The sequence below is a fragment of the Heterocephalus glaber genome, unplaced genomic scaffold (assembly GCF_053883595.1).
Source record: "Heterocephalus glaber isolate CG9 unplaced genomic scaffold, H.glaber_assembly_v1.0 deba00000470, whole genome shotgun sequence".
Lineage (NCBI taxonomy): Eukaryota > Metazoa > Chordata > Mammalia > Rodentia > Bathyergidae > Heterocephalus > Heterocephalus glaber.
In genome coordinates, this window is record NW_028258145.1 from 5,307,510 (window position 1) to 5,331,856 (window position 24,347).

The following is a 24,347-nucleotide window of genomic DNA, read 5'->3' on the forward strand; positions in this document are numbered from 1 at the left end:
TTGGCACAGGTGTGAGGAAGCTGCCTGCAGGGAAGGGTGGGCCAGGTGTGTGCCAGTAACTGGGGACAGAGTTGGAAGGATGCCTACTTCAAGGCCACAAGGGAGAAAGCTGGTTTGGAAGATCAAGAGATCCAAGGCTGCTGCAGAGGGGTAGAGGCGGCACCATTCTGGGGCACTGACGTCCAGGGCCAGGTGTGGCACCAGGAGCCAGTGGGTGGAGGTGGCCTTGTGCTGGACACACTGAGATGCCCACAAGGTACTGTGGTAGCAACCTCTACTTGTTTGATAAAATATTTCAGGAAAATGATCCAAGTGGCACAGGGGAAGGCAAAAAACAAAAAACAAACCCAACCCATGTACCAAGCTTTTGTTTCTGAGAGAAAATGCTATTTTAATTAGGACTAACTTTAAGGCCTTAAATTCACATACATTTCTCACACTGTGACTTTTCACACAGGAAAGAGGTAATCAATCAGCTCATCAGGTCCAAAATGGTTCTAACAAGACTTCACCAAAACTTTATAGAAAAATAACATCACATTGTTGGCACGACAGTTGAGGACAAAGGGCCTGAAGGGCCGTGTCTGCTTCCTGTCCACAGTCTTGTCTCTGCTGCCAGACCTGGGGGCTCACATATGGCCCAGAGCACCTTTCCCTGGAGCTGCAGCAAGAATCTGGTTTGGCACATATTTTACATTTTATTTCACTTCCACATTTATAAATTCAGGAAACTATCTTGAGAAGGGGGAGGCAGCCTCTAAGAAAGGCCTGGCTCCATCCTCCCAGGCCTGGGCTCACGGGCATAGTACAGATGTGAGCACCACCAACTCTTGGGGATGCTGTCTTGTCACCTCTGTCAGCCAGGTCTGAAACAGCCACAGTGGCTCACTCCTCAGCAGGGCTGCTTCTGTGCCCAGAGGCACCTCAGGGGAGGGTTTATTGCTGGTGAACTTGGTTACCCAACTCCTGGCCACTTCATCCAGGATAGTGGCATGATCATAAAAGGGCCTAGGGGCAGTCACCTTGTGGAGAGGAGAAGACACTAAGATGGGTAAGCCCAAATGAATCCCATGAGGCTGCCATGCTGCCCCAATGTTTGGTTTCCTCCAGTTGCTCTGTCAGGCAGCAGATGTTCAGTTCTCTCCTCTGAGGAGAGTAAATGGTGGGGGGAGATGTGGGGAACTCTGCTGCCCACTTTGACAGTCACTTAAAACAAGAGGCATGGAGGCAGGACACGGGCCCATCCACAGCAGCCTCCCTCGCCATGTTCCTTTTTGGACCCCAAGTGTCCTCTGCTCAGGTGGAAAGAATCTACTCCCTCCTCATGTACCAAAACTATGCTAGATGAAAGAGGTGCTTGCCACACAAAGCTTCAGAAATGAGGACAAGTGTCACACGGCGTGGTTCTGAACAAATGGACCACTGGGACCACTCTGTGGTCACCACTGTCACTGGAACCGATGGCCACAGAAGTCCAGTTTGCCTTCATGATTACAGCAGTGCCAAAAGGGAGCCAGAGGTGTCATTCTATGACTCAGATTTGATCCTGCATGAGCCTTGGGAGTTTTTGCTGTGTCTCAGTTTCTCCATCTCTCCTTTGTTTGGTGCTCTTTGTTCCTGCCATTCACCAGTGACTGATGCGACCACTGGGTCTAGCCAGGATAGCCACAGGTATGACTCCCACTTAGACAACTCCTAATGCTATGTCACATCTCTTCTGGGAAATGGCAAGGGCCACTGGTGTTCTGTTGATACAGGTTGGGTGGGTGGAGCCCTCAGCATCTTACACCTAAGCCAGGCAGAGCTGCCAGGGTACAGCTTCACTTGCTCCTAGGACCAGACACCCAGGGAGTCTCTTAAGCAGGGATGTGACCGAGAAGTCATTCCTGTGCTCAGATCTCTACTGGTTATCCCCTGCACTAATAAAGACTCTGCATTCACAGATCCTACACATTAGTTTAGCAAAAAATCTGGCTTTTGATACCCAAAGAGTTTGAAGTCCCCCTCGAAGCGTGCATACAGCCGCCGGATATCCCGTTTACTGATGCCCAGGAAGTAGTTCTGGACCTTGGTTCTGTTATACACGGTAATGCCCAGAGGGATGGCTGGGTAGGACACCAGGTGGTCGATGCCAGCTTCTCGCAGGATGTATGGGGCATCCTCTTCCAGCGTCTCATGGTGTCCAATCACACTGTACTTGATCTCACAGGGTGCACAAAGTTCCACATATGTCACCCAGTGGATGATGTGGTCCCCAAACTGAAGGTCAAGCCACCTGTGGTTCGGGTCGCCCAGGTAGCGCACGAAATCTTCAAACTGGATCCCCCGGGTCTCCGTCCGGTTCCTCCTGTACTTCCGGATGATGCCCGGGGCAATCTCATGCTTGTACCACGGTTCAAATCGGGGATTGTGCACAAACTTGTCCTTAAAGGCAGAAATGAGTCGTTCGAAGGGATCTCTTACGATGAAAAACTTAAAGTATGTTTTCAATCTAGGGAAAACAATGAAAAAAACAAGTGGTTAACTTGATGCTCTTAGAGGCCACCACAGAAGGTGTTACAACTTATACGTGGATGTGCCCCCAAAGTCTCATGCACTCATAGGTGAGGATTTGGGGAGTGACTGGATCGTGAGTGATGCTGGATCATGGATCCGTGATACTGGATCAGTCCATTGAGATGGTTTAGCACAGTTCTGGCTGTGGATGATGGATTCACTGAAGAGAGAAGACCCATCCTGGGTGTGGCTGGCACCAACCAACAGGCTTATAGATTCAATGGAATAAAAAGGGAAAGAAATAAGGCCCTGGTACCTCCTGCCTGCCATGCCATGAACTGTTTCTCCTCTGCCAGGCCACTCTGTCAAGCCACTCTGCCTTGGAGCCAACCAACTATGGATGGAAACCTCTACAAACTGTGAGCAAAAATAAACCTCTCTTCCTTTATCTTGTGGGTGTCAAGTATTTGTCCCATCAATGAGAAAATAACTGAGACAGAAGAGAGTGAAGCATCCCCTACCGATGGAACCCTTACTAGGCCAAGTTTGGTTGGGTCCATGCCTCTCTTCCTCAGACTTTGGCATAGATGTGAGAAGACAGAAGCTCAGAAAACTCAACTGTCCCAAGCCATCATGCTCTTCCTAAGTACTCCCTGGCAGGATTCTGTGTAATCAATGTTTTGTTGATGACTGGAATAATTCAAACCTTCAAGAACTTTTGTTAAGTTTGAAACTCTGAATAAGTCAGGTTTGACAGAGGCCACAGAAAGTTACTCTTAGGACTTTTCTTTTTCCCTCTTCTTTTTGCAGTGCTAGGGTTCCAGGACCTTTGTACTCAGCTAAATCCTCAGGTCTTTTCATTTCTGATTGAGACAGGGTAATCCTCCTGCCTCAGCCTCCAAATGCTGGATTATAGGGCTATGTCACCACACCTGGACTCATTCCTATTAGTAGGATTACATAAATATTAATGGATCATGAGGGTAAGGCTGGAAAAGGCATCCTGAGATTCTCACAAGGGCTCAAGTCTGCACCCACTTGGTGGGTGCTCAAAAACCACAACCAACAGTCCCATTCGTGGTCCTCAGAGTGAAGTGAGTTCCAGTTCACAGCAAGTACAAGCTGAGCCTAGGGCTTTATCACCCATTCTCCACGGGGTCCAGACACCCCCTTGTCCCTACTGCAGACCCTGCTCTTACCGCTTCTGGATCTCGGCCTTGCTGAAGGAGGAGAGGCGTGGGAGGCCGTTCTTCTCGTGGTCATGCACCACATTCTCTGGGATCTCTTCAATGGATGGAAAGGCTCCTGGGGAGGAAACAGGGAAAGGCACCCTAGTGCCTCAATGTGGCCTCTAAAGAAAGCTGCCATCTGTCTCATCTCGGTACCCATGTTTCCCAGGGCACCAGTGACAAGCCTATCCCCACATCTACACTTGTGCCTGAGTTTTAGCTGCTCCTGCTGGCAGCACAGAGAGGGGAAGACATGCATTAGGTAACCCTTGAGCCAAGTAGAGGAAGAGAGGATGTTGTGGGAAGGGAGAAGGGGAGGGAGTGGGGTAGAAATACTGACAGTGCCTACTCCTGGGAGTAGGCACTGTCAGTATTTCTTGCACTGTCAGTGCAAGGCACCTGGGCTAAAGCTGCCACAAAAGAAAGCTGATACTCTGGGAGGCTGAGACAGGAGGATCCCATGTTTGAGCCCAGCCTGGACAACTTAGCAAGATCCTGTCTCCAAATAAAAAAGAAAAAGAAGGGCTGGGGATATCATTCAGTTTGAAGGCCCTGAGTTCAATCCCCATTACCACAAAATAAATAAATAAAATAGGAAGAAAGCTTAAGGCCTGGGAACAGAATTCCTACAACCAGTAACACCTAATTTCCTGATATCAGGGAGACACTAGAGGGACAGGCCTGCTGAATGCTGCGCCCACTGCAATGCCCAGGTCAGATGCCAGCCTGGGCTCTCACAGCACCCCAGCCCCAGGTTAGTGTAGGTTCTGAGGAACCCTCTGGGCAGCACGGCCTGGTGACTGGCAAAGGTGTTTGATGCTAGGAAAATCCAGCTACAGCTTCGGTGCTGTAGTCCCCAGGAAACAGTGGAGGACAGGCGTGCCACACGAGGTGGGGCAGCGTCAGCAGCCATGGTCTGCCGTCCAGAGCCGCAGACAGGGCTGAGGGACCCATCCCAGGGCTGAGAGGTGGGCAGACCTTTCTCCTGGTACAGACAAATGGTAAAAACAGTCATGATGCCAGAAAGGGTTTGGCCATGCCCCTTAACTCTTATTCTGTGCCAATCCTGCTGTTCTGGCACAGAAGAATCCCTCTTGGGGCATCTAAGAAGTGGCCACAGCTTTGCCTGTTTTATGCATTCATTCCTTCCCAAATAGTTAAGGCCCAGGCTAGAACTCTGTGGTATTGCTGTGGATGGCTTTGAAACAGCCCAGGCAACCACGGAGGAGCCAGCTTTCTGGGTCTGCAGATACATCTAGGTACAAGATCAACAGCCACCAGGACCCTGTGCCTTAGCACATGACCAGGCAAACCTGTTCTTTGTTTTGCTTGTTTTCCTTCTTTAAGAAAGGAGAAGGGGAACAGAGATTAGAAAAGCCCATGCTGTTTTAGAAATGAGCTAAAGATTTCTGAAAAGAAGATCTCCAGGAAATGGTGATTTGGATAACAAAGGGCTCTCAGAACCAGTTTGTTTTATTCTCACCAAGCATCTGACTGCAGCGGGCACTGAAGTGAAGGAAGTTCTTTTTTTTTTTAAGTCTGAGACAGGATCACACTGTGTATTTCAGGCAGGCCTTGAACTCCCGATGTAGCCCAGGCTGCTCTCAAACACACAGCCGTCCTCCTACCTTGGCCTCCGGAGTGCTGGGACTGCAGGTGTGCACCACCACACAGGGCTCAATTTAATTTTTAAATGAAATATGAAACTACAAAACCTACACACATCAGTGGGGCAACAAGTGGTGTGCACATGCACGTGCACACTGTGACCTGCTCCTGCTTCATCCTGTCCTTGTAAGTGGGTGTTTACTCTTTCTGACTCAGGGTGCTTCCCACTGCCAAGGCCAACTTGTGGGCCTTTCTGTATACTCCTTGCTTTCAACTGATTGGTAACCTCGTTCTTAGATTCAGAAACCCAACATGCTGCTGTATTTTCTTCCCCAGTACCACAATGGAGCGGGCACATGGTGGCCAACACTGACCAGCAACCCAGAGAGCTGCTTTGGGAGCTGTGGGCAGGGGAACAGAACTCCTGGGCCAACAGCCTGCAGCACCTGGCTCTGATTGGACCAGGCATTCTACTGCCGTGGGTCGGAGTGAAGTTCTTTTGAAGGACACTTTACCAGACAGAACCTCTCATTATCCCGGATCAGTGCAGACTAATTGGAGTTTAAACAAACAAACCTGGTGTCTGGGAAGAGCTGTGAGTAATCAGAACTGCAGTGTTTGCTGTCACTTTTCTATGATCTCCCTGGTTTCTGGTAAGCATCACATTTCCTAAATCAAGCCAACTTAAACCTCTGAACATAATGAAAAGAAGGTGCAATTTCTTTCTACCCAACAAGCACAGAACTCTGTTTGTAGGTGAAGGACCCCAGGCACAACCAGCAGGGTAGCAGGGTCACCTGGGGTGGGGTGGAGCTTTTCACTACAGAGGGACGAGGAGGGGACCAGCACAAAGGATCAACAGGATCAGAACAAGGATCAGTGGGGTGGGCAGGCTGGTCAAGGTAGAGATCCCACTGTGAAAAGTGAGGCGACCCTAACCTTGGCCAAGAGCCTTTGAAAATGGTCAGTGTCTAAATTAACCCCACTTAGTGCTGGAAGTGTAGCTCAGATTCAGGGGCAGAGAGCCTGCCCAGCATACACAAGGATTTGGGGTGATCCCTGTATGGTGGAGGAGAAAGGTGGGGGGGAGAAGAGGAAGAAGAAGAGAAAGATAATGAAGAATAAGAGGAAGAAGACCAGAGAGGAGGAAGAGGAGGAACAGTAGGAAGACAAAGATGAGGAAGAGGAAGAAGAGTCAAAAAAGAAAATAAATTAACCCCACCAAGTTTTAAAGTATAGCACTGTTAGGGAAAACCCAAAAACTTCCTGGAAGGTTGCTGGACCTTTCAGGAGGACCCCTTTCCTCTGAGCACTCTCCTCATCCCTATCCCCCAGCCAGACCCCCGAGGTCCTTGACTGATGTCCTCATCAGCACAACGTAGCACACGCACCATTGAGGACAATCAGCACCTTCTTCCACTGTGTGTTGCCTACTTTGGGAGTCTGGCAGAAAAGAATCTTGTGCTCGTCACAGACAAATATTCGGTCCAGGACAAACTTGGAGATGGCTGTGTGCGAGAGGTTCCTCAGGGCCTCGTCCCTGCAGACATTCCGGATGAGCTCCAGGCGCTCCAGGTAGACCAGGGGCTGGACAGGCCGGCTATCCACAAACATCTTCCCTGTCGGCTGCGGTGATAAGCGGCAGAAAGAGGACAGGGATTTCGGGGAGGAAACAGGTGCCACTCCCACTGGCCCATCCTCTTCCCTCCCTCCTGTTTCTACAGAGTGACTGTAGAATAACCACTTCTGGAAGCCTCTCTCCTCCAGGCCCTGCCACTTTGGTGGTGAGTTAGACAGGAATCAGGACCATGGCCCAGTCAGCGATGTGCACCTAGTTCTGGTGACTTCCTTCTGGAGAGAAGCTGACTTAAAAACTAGAAAAGATGGGGAAAGGACAGTATGCACCTCTGGGGCTGTTTGGTACCTGGAAGAATCTCCCCAACACCAGGGACTTTAGCTGATGCTCAATCCTAGCTCCTCCTGCTCTGGGGGTGGCACACTAGCCACACTTGCTGAGTCTTGCTGTTAGGGTCTGGGGGAGACACCCAGAACAACCCAGCTGACGTGTGTGTGTGTGTGTGTGTGTGTGTGTATGCTGGAGATAAAAGCAGAGGGGATGGACAGGGGACACACCAGAACACACTGCTGTTTGGTGAATTAAAATTGCTATCACAGCAATGTGTCTGCCCCAGACATCAGCCAGTTCTGAGGCAGTGAGGCCGTGAGGCCGTTTCCCAGACCCCACTCCTCTGCCTGTGGCCCAGAGGTTTCTGAAATGCTTTGCTGCTACCTCGACATCTTCCCTTAAAACTACCCTGAAGCCCAAACTGAATCCAGATCAGGAGCAGGACGCCAAGGGTCGATGCCTCCAAACAAGTTCTCTAGCAACTGCAGAAAAGCATCTATGGCTTGCAAATTTGGCTTTTCTTTGTGCTCAAGCACTGAATACAAAGAAGAAACTTCTCATTCAATTGTGTTTACCAAGTAGCATTGTTTTCTGTCTTCCCTCCTCACAACCTCAGCAAATACAGAAAACCCATCTTAATTACTGATATGATTTTTTACTCTTTTCCCATTCAAGCATTCAGGCATAGGATGCACAAAATAAATCTGAAAGGAAACTATGGAACCTGGTTCCCTGAATCAGTCACCTTGCTGGTGGGAAACATGCTGGCCTGCACTACTGTGTAACAATTCCTGGGCCCAGTGGACTTTACATAGAACTCATTTCCTCCACTCTGAAGCTGGGCTGCTGGAGAATCAATAGGACCCAGTAGGAAGAGAATACAGGGTCCAGAACCAAGACCACTACCTCCTGCCCATGACATGGAGGGCCAGTGAGCAAAGACCATACGCCTCGTGGTTTCCAATCACATATTGAGAATAAAAATACCTAAGTCTCAGAGGCCTCCACCAAGAGATCATTAAACTAAAAACTCAGCACAGTGCTCTGCAAACCATGAAGCACATTCTACTGCAGTCTCTCCACCCATGATTGCTCCTGCAAGCCACCAGGATGCAAAGTGCTTTTCTGCAGCGCCCTCATGGGGACTGTGGCACAAAAATTCGTACCCTGCCTCTGTAGTACTCTTTATTGTTGCAACTAAACATTTGCTTCCTTAGCTCATTCTATTGAAACCTCCCTCCTATTCTCTATTGGTGTTGTTTCTTGTCTCTGGAGACCATCTGAATTCTTTTCTTGGCCTGGATGCCTCCACCAGGAGGCAACATTCCTGGGTGTCCAAAAAAGAGTTCTGCAGACTAGACATCTATTACATCGACATCTGAAAAAGCACACCCTAGCCTCGCTCTCCTCTGACCAGGGGTGCTTTCCACTCTGGGCTTGGATTTGCCATCTTACACTGTGAACCATGGACAACTGGGTTTAACTCCAGGCTGATGAACATCTTAGGGCCTTAGTAACCTCCACCTTCCAGTCTCAGGATGGGGTAGCAGGTGAGAACGAGCTTTATGAGCACACCCCTCATCCTGGACAGGGAAGCAGGAGGAACTTATGTATAAAAGGGGCCTGTAGGGGAGATGTGGGGTAAATGTTATGGCCGGTGAGAGCTGGGGAAAGCGGCCACATTGGGCTCTGCCTGTGACCCCACATGACTCCAGGCACTAGCCTTGTCCCCAGAATGGGCTCCTGCATCCACACAGCTCAGAGGCCAGATTATCTCTCTGCTGTCTGAGGGCCCTCCTCTCTCCAAAATCCCATGGTTCTGGGTGAGAGACCTTTTCACACTCCCAGTTTTCTCCTGACCTTCCCAACATCCTCCTTCTCTCTGGCCAGGCTCATGCTCAGCTGGCCAGGAATTAGGCAAAACCTTTACAGATCCTCCATGAATAAGGAATATAAAATAAATGTGACCTTGTGCCTCCCTAAAAGGAAACTAAAGGTGAACATAAATATACAGAAATAGCAAAGGCAGCCACAGGCTGAGTATCCCTTATCCAAAATGCTTGGGACCACAGTGTTTCAAATTCCATAGTGTTTCTGGATTTTGGAATATCTGTGTATACATAATAAGCTCTTTACACAAGCACATATTTCATCTAGCTTCATATGTATCTTAGACACACAGGCTGAAGGTAGCTGTATATGATATTTTATACAATTTTACATATACTAAATACAAAGCTTTGTGTTGTGGAATCACCCACCAATGGCATCCTGTCAGAACTAGGAAAGTCTGGGATTGCGGAGCATTATGGATTCTGGATGCTCAGCCCGTGCCACGGAGCAGGCAACAGTGACAAACAGAAACTACTGCAGGTGACAGCACAGATCGGGGTGGGGACACTGTGCGGGGGGGGGGGGGCCCTGAGGACAACTGCATTCATGTCACAGGGGACTGGGTTTGTACTCACCTTCTGTTCTCCAGGAGAGTGCTTCTCTTCTGCCAGCCTCCCCACTTCCGGCAGAGTTGTCAGGAACAGCAGCTCCTGTTTGGCACTGTATCCTAGAAAACAGAGAGGTTAAGGTGTTTTCTCAACGAGGCACAGGCACACAGATGGATGGGACAGAGCGCAATGCCTGGGTGACATGTGCAAGCCAACTGGAGGACAGTCTGCCCAGAAAACTCAGCTGGAGCAACTGGATATCTGTAGCCCAAAGGGTGAGGTTTTATCTACACTTCACGTCTTACTCAAAGATGAACTCAAAATGAATCATAGGTTTAAATATAAAATGTTCAGCCCTCAAAGTTTCACAAAACAGCATAGGAGAAAATCTTTGGAAAAACTGAACTTCATTAAAATTAAAAACTTGTGCATTGTTGAAATTCTTTCTGAGGAGGATGAAAAGTCAAATGACAGGAAGACAGTATTTATGAACTACGTATCTGACAAAAGACTTGTATCTGTAGTATAAAAAGAACTGTCAAAATTCAACAGTTACAAAGCTAAGCCAATTAAAAACTGGGGAAGGTACACACGGGTATTTCCTGGAAAGGGATGTATGAAGAACAAATAAACTCAGGAAAAGATGTCCAAGGTCATTGGCTATTAGGCAAATGCAAATTAAAACTACAAGGGGACCTCACAATGCACCTAGCAGAACAGTTTCGATAAAAAATACTGACAATGCCAAACAGTGATGAGGATGGAGAAACCTGAACACTTACATAACGCCTGAGGGAATGGAAAAGGGTACAGCTACTCTGGAAAAACAGCAACTTGGGGGAACACACCCCCCCCCACGTGCAGTGACCACATGACCCAGCACCTGAACTGACAGGCAGTTAATCCAGAGGAATTAAAATTCATATTTGCACAAAGACCTGTATACAAATGATTGTAGCAGCTCCATCTGTAATATCCCCAAACTGAAAATGTCCTTCAACACATGGATGGTTAACAGGCATGGAATACAACGCAGCCATAAAACTGAAAGATCCACTGATACAAACAAGTTGGGTGAATCTCCAGGGAATTATGTTGAGTGAGAAAAGCCAATTCCAGAAGGTTTTATATACATAAAACATTCTGGAAATGATAAGATTATGGAAAGGGGAATGGACTCGTGGTTGTAAGGGCGTGTAATGAGGGGGATGGGTGTGGGTGTGGCTGGGAAGGACAGCAGGATGGATCTCCATGGTGATGGAAACATTCTGCATTTTGACTGTATGGACACCAATGCCCTGCTTCTGGTACTGTGCTGTCACCTTGCAAGACGCTACCACTGGGGGAAGCTGGGTAAAGGGAATCCAGGACCTCTCTGTGTTATTTCTTACAATGGGTCGCATTCCACAATGATCTCCTAATAAAAAGTTTAATTTACAGAAAGCCAATCAGCAGTCAAGTTCAGTGCTTTCACATTAAAGAAGTCATGAGATTCAAAATCAGGCCAGAGGAATCCTAAATAGTTGCCCAGAACAATAACATAACAATCCTGATTTTGCAGAAGCCTTTGGGGTAGAACTTGAAGGTCATCTTCAGCTCTCTTGTCAACAAAGAAACATTTACTTCCAAAATTTTGCAAAGTCTCATAATTAGAAAAGGAGGTATCAAATAAAAGTATAAAAATTGATCATACAAAAGCACGTTTCATTTTAAAAAATCAAAACCTCCTCCTCTTGGGTCATTGACACCCACACACTGCCTGTGCACAGTTGCACGCCTGCCTGAGTTTGGCTGTTAGACCTCTGCCCCCACCTGACACACAGCATCTTCCGCCCACCATATTCCTTCCTTCCCTCTGTGAGGGTAGAAAGGACCTACCAGTGAGTGCTCTGAGGATCAATTGTCCCCCAAAGTTATTTTTATGATGTTAAGCTTCCTTGTCTAACTCTGATTCAACTAGATTCAGATAAAACCTACAGCACAGGTTATGTCTGGCTTTCTTTTGCCATTGCTTCTCTGACGGTGGCAAATGCCACAATTGCCACTGTCGTGATAGAGGTCCTGTGTCTATTCTGCCCCTTGTGAACAAGTCTCTAGCTTCAAGATGCAGGATTTCACCCTTCAGGGGGTGGACAGTGTCTCTACAATGTCTCTCTTTTGTTACAGTCATTGCTTTGTTTCTACTTTTTAACAAAACATCTAAGTTTGCCAATGAAGGCACTGCTCTGTTCTAAAAGCAATCACAAACCTTGTCTCACTGGCAACACTGAGCCTGGTCATTCAGTCTTGCAGCCCTGTCCCATGCACATGCTAGGTGGTGTCCCATGCACATGCAGGGACAGTCAAGTTGCAGATGGTGTCCTCCAGAGGCTCACAAGAAAGGTGAGGATGCAAGACGGACAGAAGTGTCTACGAAGATATACCAGACCCACCAGATGTCAGTTTTGATTCTGAATCTTGAAAGCACACTTGTCAAACATCCATCACAGGGCAAAATTTATTTCCCTATAACAAAAGTCTAGCCGATCCCAGTTCAACATGACACAGCAATGTGCTGAGGACAAATCACTACACAAATATTATCCTGGCTTTCATCGCTGAGCTGAAAGAGAAACCATCACAGTGCGAAATGGAAAGTATTCTTGTCAATGGCAGCCTAGGACAAATGTGCCCTTCCCCTCAGGTTGGGTGGAAGGGAAATCATAAAGAACAGGAGGTATAAAGAAAACACACATGCCCACTGGCTGGGATTCTGGCCAGGGGTCTGTTTCCCACAAGACAGAGCCAAAGGAGCAGCCCCAGGGCCACCAGGGCCACCCAGGTCCCCTGAACACCAAGGTTCTATTCCCAGTCCCAGGAAAAGGAACTTTGCTATGGCAGACAGCATTGTGCCACATAGACTTATTTCACTTTAATGCAATTTCACAAGGGGATTTTGGTTCAAAAGCAAAAATGCTATGAACATGTGTGAAATAAACTCCAACCTCTCATGGCCACATGTCCACAAACCTCTTAGGTTTCCCGATCTGCCAGTGGGCTGAACTGTGTCCTCTGACAGAGGGGCCCAGTGGGGCCTCAGGAATGTACCCTCTAATCCGTAGCCCTTGCTGGGAGTGGTGGTGCAGGCCTGCCTGTCATCCCAGCCCTTGGGAGGCTGAGACAGGAGGACCCCCATGAGTTCAAGGCCAGCCTGGGCTACATAGTGAGTGCAAGGCCAGCCTGAACTACATATTGAGACCGTCTCAAAACAAAAAACAAAAACATGCCACCTTAGCACAAGGTCCCCACTGACAGTTCCCAGGTGGGCACTGAGTGTGACATCCCTTGGCTGCTTGGTCCTGGATTTGTCACCCAGGCTGGCCAGATGTCCTGCATGTGAGCTCCCTCCCTTCGTCCAGTACAGCCAAGGAACATCTGCCCCGTGATGTTAACCAGGTACTTGGGACAGTGAGTAAGATTCCCTGGGAGTCAGGATAGGTCAGGCTTTGCTGTGGTGACCACCCCACAATTTCAGCAATTTGGTGGCCAAGGGCCTCGCTCTCTCTGAGTTCACCAAACACCGTAGGGCCACATCATCTGTGCCTGACCCTGCTCTCAAAAAAAGCGTGGGGCCAACTGTGTCCTGGCTCTGAAGCCAGCAGGGCCACAAGGCCACCCCAAATGTCTGTTGCCGAGGCAGAATGGCAGAGATGCTGAGTGGGATGAGGCAAGAACATTTGCAGGCCCTTCCTCCAGGCTGAAGCCCTACAGCCCTTTGCCTGCCTTCACTGTTTTTTTCCGAGATCCCACTTAAGCACTCAGTACCTTTTCCAACGCCTTCTCAGGCATCTGAACTTTTCTGAAAACACCCAGCACAAACTTGAGCACATCCAGGCAGAACACACCTCGTTTATCAACCCTGTTTAAAAGCTCTCTTGCCAGAGAATAGTAAAACCCAAGATCACACATTGTACTTAAGTATCATTATTATTATTCATTTTTTTCCTGAGACAGGGTCTTGCTATGGACAACAAAGTCTGCTACCCAAGCTGGTGTCTTGAACTCGTGGGCTCATGTGATCCTCCAGCCTCAGCCTCCTACGCAGCCAGGATTACAGGTGCACATCACTACATCCAGCTTATTTAACTACTATGGATGGATGTCTCGCTAAAACATATTACATACACTTCTATTTTTAAATGAAATAAAGCACAAACAATGCAATAGCATGAGCGTGGATGGTGCCTTCCTTCCCAGCAGAGGACACTGAGGGAGTCATGACGAACATGTGCTGCTGCACTTTGTGCCTCTCAAATTCCCAGCTCTGTTCTGCATTTGAGTGTCCACTGGCCCCACTTCTGCAGATTCGAGTGCACTTGGTCTCCAGCAGCAGAAGGCTTACCATGTCTCCAGGAGACCTCAAAGTGCCGCCAGGGTGAGGACCACTGTCTTAACAAGAGTGGTCACTATAGGTGGCATGTGACTATGCTGATGTCACAGCAAAAATCCCAACTGCCCCCCAACTTCAACTGGCTCTTTCCATGGAGCCCCTGGTTCCCACTGTGAGCTTGATGCCCTATCTGCCTGGTACAGCGGCTGTAACGCCACTGCCCAAGGCTGCCAACCTCACAGGTTTGCTCCCGAGAGCTCCTGGAAGACAACAGAGGGACCTGCAGTGACAGCCAGGTAGGACCCCCACAGCCACGTGCCTGGCAACAAATGATCCCTGCGTGCTCACCATGGAGCTGAGTGCCACTACCCAGGGCTCATTTCAGGGCTTCCCACGCTCCCTGCAGTCCTGCCCTCCAGCCTGTGTACCCACTGCCCTAGAGGACGGGGACTGGTGACGCTCAGCACTGCAAGGGACCCACCCGCAGCTCTCTGGAATACAGTAGGATCCTGCAGCCATGGGTCACACAGACAGTGCAGGAGGACACCAGCAAACTTGGAGTAGACACATCTAGTCACCCCTCCTATGGTCATGTCAGTAGGTGGACCCACAAAGCTCCCTTCCTGAAAGGGTTAAAGATATCACATTACAGTGATCCATGCACATCCATGCTTATAGTAGGACAACTCATAATAGCTAAATCTTGTAAGCAGCCTATAAGTCCGTGGACAGATGAATGGATTAAAAATGTGGTATTTACACAAAATGGAGTACTAGTATGTCACAAAGGAGGAAAATCTGAGGCATTTCTAGGAAAATGGATGCACCTTAAGACCATAATGTTAAGTGAAATAAATCAGATATACAAGCTTCAATATCTCATGGTTTCTCTTATATGAGAAACCCAAAGTATAAATAAATTAAAGAATAAAATAAAAGAGAATAGGAAGTAGGAAAATAGAGGATTTGCTAATGGGAAGGGGACTAAGAAATGGGGGGTAGCAGAGGAGGATAAGAAAAGAACTGAGTGTGTTCCGTGCATGCACCAACTCCCCATGACAAATGGAATCACCATGCACTGCAAACATGGACTCATAAAAATAAAACTTTTTTAAAAAAAGCGCCATGCAGGGCAAAGACGCTGTGCTCACCCCCAACCCCAGGATCTCCCTCACAGGCTGAAGCTCTCAGGCCAATCCAAAGCTGCTAATGAGCTGCCCCCATGTCCCTCGCCCCCTCCACCCAGCCCAGGAAGAGAGTGGCTGCTGAAGAGCACCAACCCCCACCTGCCCACACCCAGTACCCCCCATCAGAGTCCCCAGGAGGCTATCGGAGCAGAGGGTGCTGATGCTGTCGAAAAGACATCATGACCTAAATAAGGAAGGGACAAGAATATGAGAGAGAAGCACCTCACTGAGTCCCAGTCTGCTGCTCTTTATACCCCTGCATCACAATGCCATGTTCAATAAAGCCAAGCTGACAAACCTTTAAGACAATCAGACAACACATATTTAAATGACCCTCCTCCCACAGCACTGAAGGTGACCTTCAAATGTGTGCCACCAAGGTGGGACACCGCCTGGCTCACAGGCATACTGAGCGACCACAGCTGTGTCTCTCACGTGGACATGAAGCAGAGCGAATTTTCTAACTAGGAACTGCACTATACTCTGGTGCAAGGCATTCAAGACCCTCTGGCACCTCTGTAAGCCATGCACCTCCTTTGGTTCTGGGATTGCTATCACTTGTACCCAGGAGCAGCGTTGCAGCCAGGGGTCCACCAGCCAGAGCCCCTTGCACCAGGAAACACATCTACCATTCGGGTCTTTAAAGGTCACACCTACCATCCGGGTCTTTAAAGGTCAGCGTGATGAACTTGCTCGCCACCATGAACATGAAAATCACCCAGAAGCATGCGGCCAACAGGAGCCACTGGTGGTGCATGTTGTCACACATCAGCCATTCAACAATTCTTCCTGGAAAACACAAGCGAGATGCCTCTGCTACTTACAAGCAAATCACTTCAGCAAAACGCAACAGGAAGAACAGGTGAATTCAACGAACAGAATCAACACAAACACTTGCACTGTCTTCCCTTTGCTCCAAGGGGTATTTTGGCTTGGCATTTCGTTTAACATTTCATATTTCATTAATGATATTACAGGATTCATTTAGTAATTAGATCAAATTTGAAACACCTCAGTGGAGGGGCGATCAAGAGGGAAGGCCATGCCTGTTTCTTTCTGGAACCCAGGATGAGATTTTTTTCTCATGCATTTGCCTGCTGGGTCTTGTCTGGCCCAGGCCAAGGCCACCACACGGGTCCAGAGCCAAGTGGCCTCTGGGCATCTGCCAAGGACTGGATCTTCACTCAAGGTAACTTGAAGAGGCAGCACCCCACTGAGGCAGTGCTAAGCAAGCTGATTAAGACTCTCACTGGCTGCCAGGGTGCAGACACACCTACAGAATCTAAAAAAAGCAGCCAGGTATGGTGACACATACCTGTAATCCCAGCATTCCAGGAGGTGGAGACAGGAGAATTGCAAGTTTGAGGCCAGCCCCAGCAACACAGAGAGTTAGTGAGACCCTGTCTCAAAAGAAAAAGTTAAACAGCAGAGCTGAGTATGTAACTCAATGCAACTGGGACTTGGGTTCAATTCCCAGTACCAAAAATAAAAACCAGGGAGAGAAACACCTGTGCTTCTCACTTCGGTTCATTTGCCTGCACAGGCCTGGGCAGAGCTGTGGGGTTGGGCATTGTTCATGACCTGGAGTGACACAGGGCACACTGGCCGGTCCTCAGTCTGTCACAGAAGTCACTCTCTGTAGCAGCTGCAGAGGACACAGATGCACAAGAAGCAGAAACAAGGGTGCTTCCCCTACACAATGCTTCTTCAAGCCAGACCATGCAGCTAAAGACACTGCTGGGCTGATCACGTCGTCTGACTGAGGCTGGCCATCCCTCCTGGGTAGGACAACTGTTCTCCACGCAGTGCTGATGGCAGATGACCTTAGAGACAGTTCTTAACTGTGCACAGTCAGGCTCAGCAAGGACCCAGAGCAATGACTCTCACTGGAATCCAGCGTCTGAAACCCAAATTCTTCCCCCCACACCAACAAAGTGGTTCTCTAGCTTCAGCTGAATGTAACCTGTGACAGGGAGCTCACCACCTGCCAAGCTGTCTGTGCCCTTGCGGGGTGTCTTGAAGGCCACCCTCCAGTGCCCACATATTAGGCCTGGTGTTTCCTGGAGCCCCCACAGGGAATTACCAGATTAAACAAGGAAAAATGTGGAACACCCAGTTATGTTTAAATTTCAGGTAAACAATTTTAGTGTATGTCCAAAATATTCCATGAGATACTAAAAAAGCTATTTGTTATTTTCTGAAATTGAAATTTAACTGAGTGTCCTGTAGTTTATCTGGTTTATGTGCAACATCACCCAGCAAGGGGCTCATAACTGCCCCTCCACCTGCCAAAGCCAGCTGTCCTGGCTCTGTCCCCAGCCCTCCTAAGGGCAGCAAAGCATCAAGTGGGGAGAGCCAGTGCTGGTTCAAATCACCACTCACTGGCTCTGTGACTTGGCCCGTGTCCCATCTGTGATGCAAAACCTTCATCCTCCAAGGTGACCAGGAGGAGTAAACAGGACCCTGAGGTTGAAAGGACCAGGACCACAGGCTGTAGCAGACCTTCAGTGAATGATCTGGGTCAGTCCCCCGGCACCTTTGTGACTTCCTGTTTAATCTATAGCCTTCTAAGTGTGGTCACCAGACATGACCACAGCAGTGTGGTGTGCCCCAAGAAAGAGAGGAAAAGAAAGAGGGAGGGAGAGCAGGGGAAGGGGACGAAAAGGAATTGAGATGTGTTACATACACGTACCAACTCCCGACAATGAGCGTGATCATTACATACTGCAAACATGTGCTAAGAAAAATAAAAACTAAAAGAAAAAAAACAAGATTCCAGAAATGGCCCACTTTGCTTGTGTTATGTCTCAGAAGTCTCTGTAGATGGACAACAGTGCTTCTCTATCTTTTACGACATGGACTTATTAACATGTTCACAACAGGGTCGTAATTCATGTCCTGGTGCCAGGTGGCTTGAACCACCAGTGGTACGTGCATGACTATCCCATCAGGCAGCTTTTTATTAATTTTATTAGCAAAAAGACTGATAAAAGTGATTAGATCCATTTATCCCACCAGAAGTACAAGCAGCCAGAAGGGACAGTTGTGCATGTACCCTTGGTGGTGCAAGCTAGTGGGAATGTGTTAAAGAAACCAAGCTGAGTGACTGATAGAAAAAATAAAAAGTACAACATTTTAAAAATCCAAATTATATATATGTACCCTAGCATTTTTCTTTCTGCTGTTTAATCATTTCAACCTCATGGCCACCAGCTATAGTTTCGTTACCACTTTATATAGTGTGGGGAAAAAATGGTAAAACCTTTCTAGCCAGGAAACAATGGGGTACACTGACAGAGCTGATATATCTTAGGGTTTAACAAAAATACCTCTCACTTCATTATTTCATGGTTTCTAAAATGGATGATATATTTAAGCATAAAGTGCAGAGAATAATAAATACCTGGCTGTATACACTCTGCTGTAATGGTTTGACTGCACTTCCTTGGATTTTTTAAAGGAAACTTAAGCGTCGTAAGTATGAGGGGCTCCTGCACACTACCCGCCCCATTGGGTGGTGGGGCTGTCACTGCATCAGACACACACCTCTGGCAGAAGCAGCCGGCAGTTTTTCCTGTGCAGATAAAGGCAGGGCAGAGGGGGGCGGTGGAAGGCAAGTTCACCCACAAGCAAACGCTATATGTGGCTATTTCCAGAGACGTCCACACCGGGAGTAAGACCCCGGGTGAAGGGTTAGGCAATATTTCAGCACTTAGCTTTTTTTCTCTCATGATCTAAGTGAGTAAGTGAAAAAGCTGTCAAGATAACCTGGTCAAAAATTTATAAAAATCAGGGCTTGCTTTCTAAGTCACATGCAATGGGTGCCAACCAGACAGAACCAGGGAAACTAGAGCTTAGCTCTTTTCAAAATACCTACTTCTCAGGTCCTGTCTCTGTGCAGCTTACAACATACACCTCTCAGACACAACCAGGTGTACAGATGCACACAAGTTTAAGGCAGGATGACCTCAAAGTTCCCCATGAAAACATGCATCCATTCGTGTATCCAAGAGAACAGCTGTCAGGGCACAACAGTGAGTCCATACCACACACACACTCAGATCCTGTCCTCACAGAGCCTGAAATCTAATGGGGAGACCCATGGAATCCAAGAGTTCATCTGAGACATGGTCCACAGCAGTAGGAGAGGGACACAGCCCTATGAGAAGAAAGCACAGGGAGGTGTGACCTGGCAAGAGGGTGGGGACAGCAGATGCCCAGGGTGAAGGGGCACGGGGCCAGGTCTAGGGTACGGGCCTCTGTGTAACTCAAGGAGGGTCTGTGGGGCTGGAGTTTCAGTGTAGGTTAGACAGCACCAGGTCTTGGAGAGCTGCCATGGATTGCAGTCTTCCCCTTGGCCACAATGGAAGCCACTGCAAAGGGTTTTACAGGAAGTGGGGTGGTGATGTGGTGGTCTGCTCTTAAATTTGGATGTGAACTTCCCTGGCAGCAGTAAAAAATGCAAAGAACAAGTCTGGCATGCAGGTGGACATCTATAATCTCAACACTCAGGAGGCTGAAGCAGGAGGACTGCTGTGAGTTCAAGACTAGCCTGGCTCATTGTTACCCACGGAGAAGGAGGGTATATTCTAATCAGGCTCAGGCACAGCTGACAAGGCGACCACACCCCGCATCCTCGCCTACGTCTCTGGGAACCAGTGAACGAGCTAGGAAGACTGGGGGATTCTGGAATGTGGGGTTTGGATGGCTCCAGAAGTGTATCTTGCTCACCCAGTGTGGTCAGCTCTAGCTTTGCTCTCATTCTGAATCTCTACATCTACTTGCCGGTGCCTGACCCAAGGTCCTTCACCCTGGCCATATGTGAGTTACCCAGGAAGCTTCAGACACACGCCCGGCGATGCCCTGGGCCCCAGAAATACCCCAGCCAAGATGGCCCACATCCCCAGGGGTGTCCCCCAGGCAATCTTAAAATCTCTGCACAAACCCCAGAGCCTTGCCTGGGACTCTCCAGCCTTCTCAGCTTCCACTGCCCCCAGAACCCACGGCTCTGGTTAAAATGCAGGTGCCAGGCATGCCAACATAATAGCCACTCGCCCACCTCCGCCTCCCTCCCTTTTCAGAAGAACTGGCAGCAAAAGCACATCCAGCCCACGAGAGTCTACAGACTCACTGAACCACATGTGTTCTGAATAAACAGCTTAAAGAGGTTTAATTAGAATCTAAGCCCTTTCAGCTCTGCCCCCATTTCACTTTCTCCCCTACCCCTGCCATCCATGGATAACTAACTATACTACAGAATTAGGGTTTATCCAACTGTGGGGAAAAAACTCTCCACTATAATCTGCCCCATTTTCTAAACAAAAAGAAAAGCATTCCAAACCCACTAGCCCCAGCTCCTCCAAGCCACCCCACCACTCTGCCTTGTGTCCTTGAACACCAAGTTCTCCATGAGGCCAGAAGGCTGATATGGACACACACAGTTTTTTCTCCAGGGCTCTGTTCAAGGCTGCTGTTCTCCCCAAAGCCAGAGTGACAAATGGCTCTTTAAAAGCCTGACATTTTCTGTAATTAACTCCCCTTTGTTCAAGCAGTCAAGACAACTCCCACAGCAGACAGGGGAGGCACACCTGAGCCTACCCCTACCATATCCCCTCTGGTCACAGTGTGTGGGTCCCCCTGTCCCCAGGGGAGGGGGCACATCCATCTGTGGAGCCCTCCCTCTTTCATTCATTAAACGGGACCTCAAGATGTCACAGTCTGATACCAGAGAGTTGGCTCTTTGAAATCCCTTGAGGCAGAGCTGGGGAAAGAAGGATCAAGGAAGCAAGAACATACTGAACCTATTAGAAGCCCCAGCCTCTTTTCTCTCCCTCAAACAAAAGAAAATGGAAAACATTGGCATGTTTATAACTCTAACAATGTCTACATGGTACTACTGCCATCTTTTGATGCAAACCCTCCCTCCCCTGCATTCTAAAAAAGAGGTTGTAAATTTATTTTGCTCAGCTGTCTAACGATCCCGCCAGCAGCTCTTTTGCCCTTGTTTGAGTTGTCGTCCAGAAGCACAAAGCATTTCCTACTACGTAGGCCCTGAAGAGCTGGATGCCACCTAGCACCTTGCCTTACTTTTCATATGCATACTGGTTTAGCAAAGATTTTGAAAAGCCCTGTGGGGAAAAAAGCTCATTTAACGGTCTAAACAGGCCTCTCCCCAGGCTGGTCATTCATTTGGCAGGAGCCTACCCGGAGCTCCAGGGCCATTACCCTCTCTCCTGCTCTCCTCCTGCTCTCCCCCTGCTCTTGGAGCTTCTAACAGAGGGAGATAGGACAGAAAGAAGTGGAACAGAGGAAGGGCACGAACCCTGCCGGAGACCTGGTCTGGGTCCTAAAGCAGCACGGAGACCACTGTGCCTCCTGCAGCGTGAACAAAATATGGGAAGAGAGGGGTTGCAGGAGGAGTCCTGCAGACAGCCCTTCACTGCAAGGAAAACATGTTACCCCTCATCACACACACACCCTGGCCCTCTCATATCCAGGCTCAACTTTAAAAACACACCCAGCTAATACAGGAGACCCCACACAAAACAACTCAGCAACGCACAACAGTCATCCTGGAAGGACTTCAAGGGAGAAAGGAAACAGACCCAGACCTCTTTAAATTCATGTCACTAAGATTTTTAACCCTTAATCGGGAGGGTTTCTGTTGATTTAAGATCAGAAATCTCTTTTGTCTTTTCTACTGCTGCCTTTCCAATTTACTGCCTTGGGATGATGGGTCATCCTTGGTTAGCAGAAAGAGAACACATTCCCAGCCCAGTCCAGGGAGGAATCCACCTGCAGTTAGGAAAGATTCTCGTGATTAAGCACAATAATGTACAGCCAACACCTATACAGGCTCACTGAATGTGGTAGTGGTACAGACTTACTCCAGCCTGAGTGTGTGCCCCTGTTGTTATAGTTAAGAAAACATTTCTAAGCGTCTATGTACATATTCCTACTCGAGAGTCCTGAGTTCCTAAAATTTCTACGCAAGCAACAAAGGAGGCAGCAAGGATACTGAATAGCACTAGCTCAAGTAACTGGGAAGCTCCCACTCTCCTTCCTTCCCTTCTGATGTGAGGGTCCCATTTACTTGCCGAATTCGCTCTCCCTGAGGATCTTGGCTCCTCTTGTCACTGCACAGGGTAATTAAACACAGCAGTGAGCATCACACACAGGTAGACGGTCAACTTTCTTGGGTTATATTTGGGAAAACTATTGACCACTCTGATCACACAAGTGTATTTTGCAAAACAAGTCTCTTAACCAAAGCAGAGGATATTTGGGTTTCTTGGTATATGAGTAAATACTCTAAATGTATTAAAAGAGTGATGTGTTTAAAAGTCCTTCATGCAACTTAGTTTGGTATTTTTGTAGCAAAAATAATCAAACCCTATTCTGTTTTCCAGGTTTGCTACTGGGTACAGGATTCCTATACGAGATTACCAGTTATCCCAATGCAGGATGTTCTCTGGGTTTGTAGTCCTGGAAGCTTTACACCTGGTAGATTCTAGACAGGTGGATGAATAAGTGGAAAGAAGCCAAACTCATGGAATTAGATTACAGATTTGACAGGGTGAGCTAGCAAAATAAGCATACAACTCCCTTTATTCCAAAAATTGATGCTAAAATTAAAAGCAATTTCATGTTATGCAGCTGGACGACTGAACATTATACACTCTCACGCACATTATTCCAGACCTGCAGGAGGAAAAAAGCTCTGCCAGCCCTGCAGTCTCCAAGGTCTTGCCTTCACCTGTCTCCTCTATACTTCTAGCTCTCTCCCACCTTCTCACTGTACAACCTCCTTAAGCCTTTAAAAAAGGTCTGCATATGACTGCAAGCTGCCCAAGATATTTAAGAATTCTTTCTTTGTTCGGTCTTCCAAGCCCTCTTATTTTTATATCAGGGAAAGAGAGAACGCTCCCTCAGGTATTTCTTTAAGATTCTATTCTTCAGAGTCAAGAGCAAAGATGGAGAGATTTGTCTTCCCGTCATTAAATCCCAATTCTGAGCCAAAATGGACTACGTCCCAATTCTGTGACAGAAAAGGGGGAAAAGTCTCTTAACCCAGTCACATAAAAAGATGAAGAGGTACATGGCTGGTGACCAGCAAGCCAGAGCTAAACTGAGTTGCCTAATTTTAAGACTGACTGAGAAATTTCTCCCTCTGGCAGTTAAAACTGACCAGTGCAATAACCCTATTCCTCATGGCCCAAAACTCCAGACTTTGGGTGTTGCACACAAATAAACCTTTATGACAGTACCGCCACTCAACTACCCAGAACCTGGCTGGACTGCTTCCAGTCACTGCCCTGCCCTTTCCTGCCTTGAGCAGACTTGGGGAACAAAAAAACGACAGCATTCGGACCTGCAGCAATTGATGCCTCGACCTGCAACTTCTGCCAGGCATCGCCACTGTGAGAGTCAGAGGTTGAGCAGGTCGCGGAGCCCGTTTGGCAGGGACTTGCGTCTCCAGCCCCGGGCGCCCACCGCAGCTGAACTCTCGGGTAGATGCACCGTCTGCTTCTTCCCTGCCCTCTCCCAGCAAGCTCTCTGGACCCAAATGGGGCCTCTTCCTCCTCTCTGTGCCCCAATGACAAATACAGATTCTCAGATCAGCAGGAGAGAAGTCAATGATGGCTGGTCCAGGGGTCAGTAATTCCACCCATCACAGCATCCCGCACAAGGGCGCCTCCTAATTGCATAATTATGGGACGAAGACTTCCTTTGCATCCCTAGATCCAGGAGGTCCTTCTGTAGCCTAAATGGGACGGAAGGTTGCTCCTACCCCGATCCCGGCCACCTGGGGTCGCAGCCCGCCCCAGCCCCATGCAGGTACTCAGCTCACCTCCGCGCCGGGCTTCTCCCGGGAGGCTCCGCTCGGCGTCGCCCAGCTTGAGCGCGCGGCGCGGAGTTCACGCGTCCCGTGAGCGCGGGAGGCCCCGCCGGGGCCAGGGAGGACGCGGCGGCCGCGCCGGAAGGAGGAAGCCTGGCCCGCGACGCCGGTGGGGGGCGAGGCTACCGCCGCCCTCCGGGCCGTGCGCGCCCCCGCCCCCGTTCGCGCCCCGAGCGCGCGCCCCCGCCTCCCGGCACGCTCCGCGCGCGTAG

At 48.7% G+C, this 24,347-nt stretch overlaps 1 protein-coding gene across 3 annotated transcripts; it reads right to left on the minus strand.

The window, feature by feature from the left end:
• Positions 1 to 365: 365 nt before the first annotated feature.
• On the minus strand, positions 366 to 24,284 carry Chst10 (carbohydrate sulfotransferase 10). Of its 3 annotated transcripts, none has more exons than XM_021258082.2 (7): positions 24,088 to 24,284; positions 16,552 to 16,636; positions 15,894 to 16,025; positions 9,708 to 9,799; positions 6,725 to 6,959; positions 3,696 to 3,801; positions 366 to 2,491 (listed from the first exon to the last, which is right to left on the minus strand). In XM_021258082.2, the coding sequence occupies exons 3-7, from the start codon at positions 16,003 to 16,005 to the stop codon at positions 1,954 to 1,956; spliced, it is 1,083 nt and encodes a 360-aa protein (XP_021113741.2). In that variant the 5' UTR covers positions 16,006 to 16,025; positions 16,552 to 16,636; positions 24,088 to 24,284; the 3' UTR covers positions 366 to 1,953. The 3 variants fall into 3 exon arrangements, with proteins under 3 accessions (XP_021113741.2, XP_087059734.1, XP_004844495.2); XM_087203608.1 differs by having other exon boundaries at positions 16,552 to 16,640; positions 24,088 to 24,227; XM_004844438.3 differs by lacking the exon at positions 16,552 to 16,636 and having other exon boundaries at positions 24,088 to 24,230.
• Positions 24,285 to 24,347: the final 63 nt, after the last annotated feature.